Source organism: Crocodylus porosus, unplaced genomic scaffold, assembly GCF_001723895.1.
Source record: "Crocodylus porosus isolate Cpor-Errol unplaced genomic scaffold, CroPor_comp1, whole genome shotgun sequence".
NCBI classification, from domain to species: domain Eukaryota; kingdom Metazoa; phylum Chordata; order Crocodylia; family Crocodylidae; genus Crocodylus; species Crocodylus porosus.
The window spans coordinates 46,920,464-46,930,216 of record NW_017728907.1 but is presented as its reverse complement, the minus strand read 5'-3'; the positions used below and the strand labels follow the sequence as shown (position 1 = coordinate 46,930,216).

The 9,753-nt window shown below is 47.7% G+C and overlaps 1 protein-coding gene across 2 annotated transcripts in view; it reads left to right on the top strand.

The window, feature by feature from the left end:
* Positions 1-3,068, top strand: part of GPBP1L1 (GC-rich promoter binding protein 1 like 1) — a 20,246-nt gene extending 17,178 nt beyond the window's left edge. For both annotated transcript variants that reach the window (XM_019531345.1, XM_019531346.1), the window contains 2 exons: positions 1,799-1,901; positions 2,149-3,068. In XM_019531345.1, coding sequence (XP_019386890.1) covers positions 1,799-1,901; positions 2,149-2,295 — 250 coding nt within the window. In that variant the 3' untranslated portion in view covers positions 2,296-3,068. The remainder of the gene's footprint in view (positions 1-1,798; positions 1,902-2,148) is intronic.
* Positions 3,069-9,753: the final 6,685 nt, after the last annotated feature.

Genomic DNA, 9,753 nt, shown 5'->3' with positions numbered 1-9,753 from the left:
ATGATACCAATTTAGTTGAGGACTTGGTGAAAGGACTATCATATGAATGAAGATACAGAATATTCTTTCTGTGAGGGGCCTTCAGCATAAATGGGGTCTGGTAAAATTGGCAGCAGTCCCAAGAGAGGGATGTGGGGCTGAAGAATCTGTACTGCATGTATTTTGGTACTGTCCTTTTATGCAAGGGGTATGGGAAGGAGTGCATCATTTTTTGAAAGCAATCAATATGAACATAACATATGAAACACTGTTCTGTGGGTTAATGCCCAAAGAAAGCAACATGGAAGGTGAGAAACCTACTGTTGGTCAAGGGACTGGCTTTCACCATGGTTAGCAATATGTGAATTGAAATACTATGTGGATCAAGATGTAGATGATATGGGAAAGGAGAAGGCAGACAAGAGATAGAGGAAAGAAGAGTTATGGTGTTTCTGCCCAAATGACAAAAGGACGAAGCAAAAGTCATTGCTTCTTACTGGCTGGGAGAGTTTCATGAGAGGTTTGTGTGTTAACGGTGGAAAGGGGTGTAATAAGAACAAAGTATTACTCATATAGTGTGTGGGGTGTGCAGGGGTGTCAGAGGGTATGGGTGGGTAATTGGGGTTTGTGGGGAGCTGTGGGTGGGTGGGTATGGGGGTTTGTAGGTGGAGGGGTATGTGTGTGCATGTGGGTATGGGAGCCATGGGGTGCAAAGAGCCTCAGCCATCTGGGACCCCACGCTCCTACCCTGCTGGTGCGGGCCTCGTGCTCCATCCGGCTGCTGTTGGCTCCCTCATGCCCACTCAGTCCCAGCCCCATGGTACAGGCGGGGACATCTGGGCCAAGCAGTGGCAGTAGGGGGCAAACTGCTGCTGGAATGGAGAAAATTTCTCTCCCTCCCCCCCCTCACTGGGCAGTTTTTGCTGTGGCTGCCCGCCTGGAGCCCATGCTGTGCTAGGCTCTGATGCAGCTCCTTCACCACCGCTTGTGAGCTGCCCAGTGCAGCTGTTCCACATGGCCACTGCTGCCACACTGGGCACCACGGAGCCGGCGGCGGAGGAGCTGCAGCCCAGACTCCAGTAGCAAACACTGCCCAGGAGCAGTGAGGAGGGGAGTGCTTTCCTCTGCCCCAGCAGCAGTTTGTGCCCAGCTCAACCTGACAAGCGAGCCTGGAGCCGGCACAGGGCCCAGGCTAGCAGCGGCGGCGAGGAACAGCCTGCTGCTGAGCTGGGGAGGAAAGTGGCACCCCCCCAGCTGCTGGTGCTTCCTGCAGCTTAGGACTTTGTCTCCTCTTCTCTTCGCATAGTGTCCCGATTGGATAGGTTCCCCATGTTTTAAAAACATGAAAAATGGGGGGGAAATTGTACATTGTGTCAAAGTGTAGATTTTGTTTGAGTAACCAATAGCAGTGTGATCCAGTGATTTGAGCCAGGGTAATAGGGTTTGGGAAATGCTCAGGTCTAATGTTTTTAGCTGCCACACATCCCCCCTTCAGTGTCCCCAGGAAAAATCATCCACCCACTCAGTCTTATTGTGGAAGCAGGAAAGCTAAAGCAATCTACCGGTTTTGCTGGGCTGTGGATGATTAGAAATTTGTAAATGTTCATGTTGAGTATGAAGTGTGTGATGCATACACCAGGCTTAGCTACAAAAAAAAAAAAAATACAGATGTTCCCTAAATCTAGATGGCTAACTCCTGGAAGCATCCATCCCCATTCAGTCACTCATGCATCTGATTAAAACCAATCCTGCTTTTTTTTTCTTTTGTTTCCTTTTAACCTTTTGACTTCTTTTTTTTTTAACCAAAAAAACGGACCAGATTATTAAAAGAAATGGGATGGCAGGAGTATCCTGAAAATGAAGAGAACTACCTTCCCCTCACTGAGGATGAGCTCAAAGAGTTCCAAGTTAAATCTGAGCAGGTATGTTAATGGCTGTGCTGGCTCTTCTCCCTCATCCCCTTTGCACATCGAGTTCCTGCAATGAGTTTTTAGACTTCTGTTCTGTATGACAAAGTGGTAATAGGAAGTATATCTTGATTTTCAAGTGATCATGAATCATCCATGGTGGAAAAAAATACACATGTACAACTAGAATGGATATTGTCACTGACTGCTTATTCTTCACACTTCATCCTGGCTTAAACTTTCATTCTCTTTTCCCCTCTAGCTAAGAAGAAATGGATTCGGGAAGAATGGATTTCTTCAGGGCCGCGGCTCCAGCCTGTTCTCCCAGTGGAGAAGCACTTTTAAGACAGAGTTTGAGGACTCGGACACAGAAACTAGTAGCAGCGAAACTTCAGACGATGATGCCTGAAAGTGGGCACAAAAAATTTAAAAAATGAATAACACCAACCCAATAAACTCAGTTCATAGTTCAACATGTGTTTGGGGTTGTATAAACTAAACAGAGTTTATTCTGTCTCCAGTCTGTTCAAGTTTTTCTTTTGTTGTTGAATACTTCTTGCACAAGGGAAATAATCGTATCCCAAAGAAAAAAAGAAATTGGCTTGTTTAGCTTTTTCTTTTGGTTTTGCCCTAATGCTTAATAGAAGTTTGTACAGCTAGCAGATTTTGACAGAAATCCCTTCTGGGGCAATGCACAAGTTCAGTCTTGTAAGCAGGATACAGGGGACTGATCTTTGCAACAACAAGCTTCTAATAATGCCGCCTGCATTGCATAATGTTGCGCGGTAACAATGTGCTAAAACAATCATTGTCAATGACAAAATGGCTATTGAAGTTCTAATTGTGTTAAATTAATGCTAATAACATGAGTTTTTTATTTTATTTTTTTGGCGGCTCGGGGAGCTTCATCACTTAACCAGGCGTTTGTGGTTTTCTTTTTTTTTTGGGTACAGCTGTAAAATATTTGGATATAGGAATTGTTTGTGTTCTTCTTGCAGCCTTGATATTCAGGGTGGATTGTAAAATATAAATTTTTTGTGAGATTTCAAAGATTAAGATTATTTTGATAACATTATTTACAGATTTAAAAAAGTGACTATCACATTGAGTCTGTATGAGGGGAAAAACTACTGCATCAAAAAATAACTAACTTGGAATAAATATTTTGCATCAGTTTGCCAATTCTAATTGTCTTTCTTATGTAAGAGATGATTTCCTGAAAGAGATTTGCAGCTGTGGGGCTTTAGTAGCACCTGGAAGTAAGTACTTTATTCTCCTGACGCTGTTTTTCCACTTGACAAACATTGCGTTTTGCTGTCATGCTTACATTACAATAGTTCAAATATTCCTGCTTTATAAAGAGACAGCAAGGAGAGGACAGCTAGGCATGTAGCTGTTTTAAAACAAATGTAAAGAGAAGAATTCTACTTAGAGCTGCTTCAGTATTAGCATTTGCTTTCATTTCTTACTTTATACACTGTAGATAGGCAAGCAAGACTGCCCATTTTGTCTGATTCTCATGTTCCAGTGCAGTTACCCGTTTTTGCCACATGGCAAGGGAATTTGTAAATTCAAAGCTTTTTCCACTGAAACCTTTTTCACAAGGACATTTCTATTAAGTTAAAAAGGATTTTTGCAGACAGCTTTTGTTTTAAGCCATTTCTGTGCTTCCAGAGTTGAATGTGTACGCTGGCACCTTTGTTTGGGAAGTGTCAGCAGCAATTACAGGTTTTAAGTGTGGGTGGCAGATCAGGAAAGATGATCAGTATATTGGATATGAAATTCTAATTGCTCTGTTGTAACATAATTTCTGATCAGTCTAGACCTGAGCCATTAAGACAGCTACCAGTGCATTGATTAATGAGTTCCTTTTAGGTAGCTATTTGGAACCTGGGGAGCATTATCTGCTAAGTACCCTAAACTGCCTTCAGATTTGTGCCTCCTGGTTTGCTATTGTCCCTCTGTTATTGTAAGAGCAATATGGTTATATGAAATAAGAAGGCTGACAAAAACATTTCTTTATCCCTGTCATGTTGGAACCAGTCTTCAGCCTAGTGGCTCTAGTTGTCATTCTCTAGTCATCTCTCTTAATAAACTAGTTCCTTGTGTGGGATTTAAGTGTTAAAGCTCTTCAAGACAGGAGGCCAGCTACATGGAAGTTGTACCAGTTTAATGTAAGATGTGGGTTTAAAAAAAAAAAACTATTTTTTTTTTATAAATGATGTTAAAAAGTGTGGACCTTGTTTTGGTTTAAGTGAGCTTATTTAAATCTACTGAGAGCAGAGCTAAGCTAAGCATCAATACGCCATTCAAACCAAAATGAGTGTCTACATTCACTGGTTTCATTTAATGTCTTTAAAACCAGTTTTACGTAACCTCCGCAGCTTCTGCGTACAGGCAGGGCTCTAGGCAGATAACCAAGCGTTCAGGAAACTCAAGAGAAGAAATTCAGGCAGAGGACAGCTTCCTTTATATAATGTTGAGGGGTCCATTTTTTTTCCAACATGGTGAGTTAATTTTATCTGTTCACAACCTCTGCCACGTGCCTAGAATTACTTGCATTAGCTTACAGTTTCTTCCTCCACACTACAGCATGGAGACTCATGGAGGTTATCTTCAGATGCACTAACTGAGCAAACCTGCTTCCTCAGCAGCCTGTAGACAGCATACGAGGAGATGGATGATAAGAGCAAAGTGTTCACCAGAGGGTTGTAGAGTATCTGTGCAGGATCAGGTCACCCAGTTGAGGAAGGCAGGAGTGAGCGCTGTGCAGAACTGATGAGCATTTACAGAGGTGAGCAATTAGAGTATACGAAGGGGAGGTGGACTAAGGCAGCGGTTGAGGGTGTAGCAGAGGTGCTCAAATTGAGTAACTGGGAAAATAAGGTGCCAATGAGGAGGGTGAGCTGCTTAACCCTCCCACTGCCCCGATGGCAGGTTTGGTGCATGCATATTTAGAAGCTGGTTAGATACTAAAGATGAGCCTGGAGGGTGCAAGGCTAGCAGCTTACCCAGTATGCCAGCTTTTGGGGTGGGTGCTGGGTAGCTCACCAGTGTCTCCATGAGTGGCATTTGCTTAAATTAATTATTGTAGGGCCCCAGGCAAATGCTGTGTGAGATGTGGTGTGAGCAGTACACAAGGACAGACAGTCTGAAGGGGATGAAATGAAATGAGATGCACTAAGAAACAAGTGAAGTGACCTCACCCTGCCTTGGTCCACCCCAGGACAGCTGTTGTGGGCCTGGTAGTTCCTTCTAGCCACAGTCCTACACATTCATGCAACCTGCTTAGGAGTCCGAGATGATAGAGGGCAAGACCTACATAGCTTCCTTTGACTATAAGCAGCTGCTAGAGCCAGACATGCTGAGGCAATCAATGGGTGAGGGGAGAGATGAACTGGTCGGATTCATTTCTACCCTCAACAGTACATAAGTGAATCAAGCCATGTCACTCCCATGTTGAAGAATGTTTTACTCTGGGGTAAGATTGCCAACAACTGATTTCCACGATGGTGGTTTCCACGATGTTCTTTTGGAGCATCTGTTGTGCAACTTTTCCACGAGCGTTTATTCCCCTGCTGCTAAAGTGCTCCGTTAACTCATAGGTGCTTGAGAGCAGGTTTATTCTGAAATATTAAACAGGGCTTTATGGCACAGTGTACATGTTTTGGGCCTGTTGTACCATTGCCACAGAACTACAAGGCAAACTACTTCCTGGCCTCTTCATCATGTTCCTTAAGATCCCATCCAGGCCTCTCAATCCTCTGTGGGCCCCTGCAGCATCAGTTGACAGAGCAGAGCCTGGTTGCCCACTGGGGATCTTATTCTGGATGCTGCTTTTTGCACTAAGTCACTTGTGCACAAAGTTGCTGTCCACCTGAGACTTGTTGGGGTGGGTACCAGAGATCAGGCCTGTCATTGGAAACTGCCCCACGGCACAGGATTTTCTGCATGCTGCTTAAATTCTGATGGACCAAAATGCTTTGGGAATAGTGGACTCCATGGAGCAGACTTTGCTGAGAAATGGCTGTGAAGCTTTCCTTTGCATGTCTCTTTAAAAAGGGGCTCCATCCCCTGAACCTGGCAGAGATTTTATTAACCCTTCTCTCCTATTTTTGCTATGCCCAAACCTCGCAGGGGCAGAGCCCTGCACACAGGCCATTCTTGTCCTGTGCAGCAAGCGGGGATGTTTGCTTGGTCTCATTTCTGGGCATGTTTCATTTACAAGGGTGCAGACCACACCTTTGCACCCCCTCCCTTTGGTGCCCAGAGCCCTTTGGTGATGCTCCTCTGAAAAGTCCCTAAAAGCAGATCCTTGGGGATTTGGTTGCTCTGTAGGCTGCACCTGCCCTTTCTGTCCCACGTCACAAATCCCCGCCTTGCCTAATACAGGCACACATAAGCCACCACCATGGCAATGATGCCATCACTACCCAGCCCAGCTTGTCTGCAATGTCCCTTTGCCTGTGAAGCAGGCCCCACCCCATTATCAACATAGCAACTACAGCTCCAAGCCCAGCTCCACAGTCTCTGGCTCGAGAGCCAGCCGTGCTGCCGAACAGGTCAGTCCTTAAATCTCTCTCTCTCTCTCCCGCTCCTGGAACAGCGCGTTATAACAACCCCAAGTCCTTGAACGTGGGGAGCTTGCTGGGCTGCTCTGAGCCCTTGTCAGGACAAGGAGGAGTTTGCCCACTAGTTGCTTCAAGTCTTGACACACTGAGAACAACAAAAGGAGAGGGTAAGGTCATAGCAGAAACCTCCCTTGCAGGTCTTGTAGAGCAGGTTCAGCAGCTACATGGTAAAGCCCCATAAGCATTTACCTGCCTCAGGGTCTGGGCTGGAGAATCAGATGGCTAGACGATCTCTCTCCTCTGTCCAAATCAAAGGATGTCCCTGCTAACACTGTCTCCTCCGGTGTCTCTGTCTCCTTAGGGCTCCCTTTTCCTGCCTCTCGCCCTCCATCTCCAGCCTCGAGGTCCAGCTTTCACGGCCAGGACTCAGGCTCACTAAAGCCAGAATCCCAGCCCTGCTGCCAAGTCCCTTTGTAGTCTAAAGTAGGTCATAAAGTCTCTCAGGGCCTCGGTTTTCCTGTTTCAAATTGGGAATAATGAGAGCTAGTGGCAAAGGCATGCTGCCTCTTGGGGTAGCAGGATTACGCTGTCAATTTGAAGACCAAAATAACCATCTAAATGCTGGTCATCCTTCGTTACTTGATGTTTCCCTGATGTAGGTATTTGGAGCGGGTCAGCCATCACATGAGAGTTGGGCAGTCGGGGACCTCCTGCCCCGCTCGGGATGGACACGGGGATCTTCCACTGCCCGAACTGCGACATGGGCTTCCGCTCCCGGGCTCTGCTGGAGAAGCACGTGGAGAAGTTCTGCATCGGGGGCCGAGCAGCGAGCGACTGCCTCGTTCCCGGCCCCAGATACCCCAAGCAGCAGGGACGCCAGGGCAGGAAGGAGCCGAGAAAGCCAGAGACACCCAGCGACACGGTAACCAAAGGCCGGGCAGCCCTTCCCGAGTCGAGGGCTGGCTGGTGGGGGTGTCGATTGTGGCATTTCCCCAGCCGTTAGTGGACAGGGCAGGGAGGAGCAGACTTTCTCTCCCAGGTGTTTAAGTGAAGCAGCCATTCATCAGTCTAGTGCGCCTGCAGGAGAGCTGAGACCCCAGGGCACCATGCAGGATAAGTTGTGGGTATTTCTACTACAGTTTTGCCTCCAGGCCTCAGTTAACACTGGAGCCCTGTTGTGTGTACCCAGAGAGAGAGCGCGCCCCTGCTCCAGTGCGCTTTCTCCCACCCTACACATCTCCCTTCACATTAGGGCAGGCTCTATGCCCAGAAGAGATCATTCAATCCTCTAGTCTCCCTAGCTGAATGAATATACAGCACCTAGCGCACCGGGGACCACATTGTGGAGGCATCTAGCTCTGGGAGAAGGCTGCCTCCAGATCATTGCAGGCTTCCTCACCCATGTGTAGGAAGGTGCCTTCAGCGGCATGGCCAGCGTCGCGCTCGGCTGCTCCTCCCCTCACCTAGCTCTTGGCAGCGAGCATGAGCCTGGCACGAACCTGCCCTGGAAAGAACCGTTCGTTCCCCAACAGAAATGGCCTCTTGCCAATGGCTTGGACGCCGAGGCACTAGGAGACGGTCGGCTGCATGCAAACAGGCAGCTGAGCCAGCCCAGACCCCTCCCGCTTCATTGCCCAACCTACCAGCCTCTGAACCCTGGGCTGGGCCCTGCCGTGGGGTAGGTGTGACGATACAGGAGCTTCCAGTGCAAGCGTTTCCTTTGCACACTCACAACCCTGGTTCTGCAGTAACAGCAGCACAGTCCAGTGGGGCTTCCCACCCCAAAACCCTGTGAAAATGCCACTGCCAAGTAATTCACATTGCTCCCCAGGGACCCCATAACATATCTGTGTTCCCACTGCAGACAGTAACTTGTGGCATCTGCCATGCCTTCCCAGGGCAGAGAGGACCAAGGGTCACACTTGGTTACTTTTGGGGGGGGGGCTCACTGCAAAAGATGCTTTTTGCTGATGTCAAACCAAATAGGAGTCCGGGGTGGGTGCAGTGTAAACGTGTTGGTAGACTATGAGATAACTGAGGAGTGTGTTGGAGGCCCCTGGTCTGGTGTTCAAAGCCCTGGCCTGAAACTCTTCAGTTCCCTGTGCGTCTAATCTAAGCTGGCTGGCTGGCGCCCACCACCACAGTATCCAAGTCCTGGATGAAATGGGGTTGTGTATTTGACTAGTCAAATAAAGTTCAGTCAACTGACTGGTCAAGTATCAGCCAGAGATTGTAAAAGAATTTTCAATAGGCCCAAATAATATACAAAAGCACAAATTTTCCATTAAAAATGTGTAAAAAAAAAAAAGCAATAAAAAGTCATGTTTCATAGATTTCATAGACATTAGGGCTGGAAGAAAACTACAAAAAAAGTAATTTTTTTGTAAAATTGCTAATAATTTTTCACCAGTCAAAAATATGTAGTCAATTGGCCATCTTGCCTAGTGTGGAACCATTCAACAAATGGATTTGGTGGTTTATTTAATTTTAATATATTTTATTGTGCCTTCTCCTGGGACATTGGGGTTAGCAAGAAGGTTACAGGGGCTGGGGATGCAGTTTGTCTGCTGGGGTCACCCAGACCCCTCTCAGGCAGTCAGTTCCCACCGCTGCATGGGCCCTGCGCTCTCCTGTGCTCTGTCTGGGGCGCTCAATTCAGTCTTCTAAAGGCTGAAACGCTTTGGACCAACTCAAGTCATTAGGCTTGTTACAGTGGTAAGTGGGTGAAACTTGCCTGCATCCGGTATCCATGGGGTTAGATGAGATGCCCTGCTTGTCCCCCCTGGCCTCCAGCCCCTGGAAATAAGGTTTCCTGCCCCCTTGCCCTCACTGCCCACTCCTCATAGTTTCTAGGGTCGGAAGGGACCTGAGCAGATCATCTAGTCTGACCCCCTGCCATGGCAGGAAAGAGTACTGGGGTCAAACGACCGCAGCAAGGTGTTCATCTAACCTGCTCTTAAACACCCCCAGGGTAGGGGCCTGCACCACTTCGATTGGAAGTTGGTCCCAGACCCTAGCCGCCCTGACCGTGAAGTCGCGCCTTCTGATGTCTAATCCGAATCTCCGTTCTGCCAGCTTGGGACCGGTATTCCTGGTCACTCCTGGCAGTGCTCGGGGGGACAGGGACTCCCCCAATGCCTGCTGGCCCCCTCTGACTAGTTTATAGCAGGCCACAAGATCCCCCTCGGCCTTCTCTTGTGGAGGCTGAACAGGTTCAGGTCCCACAGCCTCTCCTCGTAGGGCCTGCCCTGCTGCCCCCTGACCATGCGAGTGGCCTCCTCTGGACCCTCTCCATG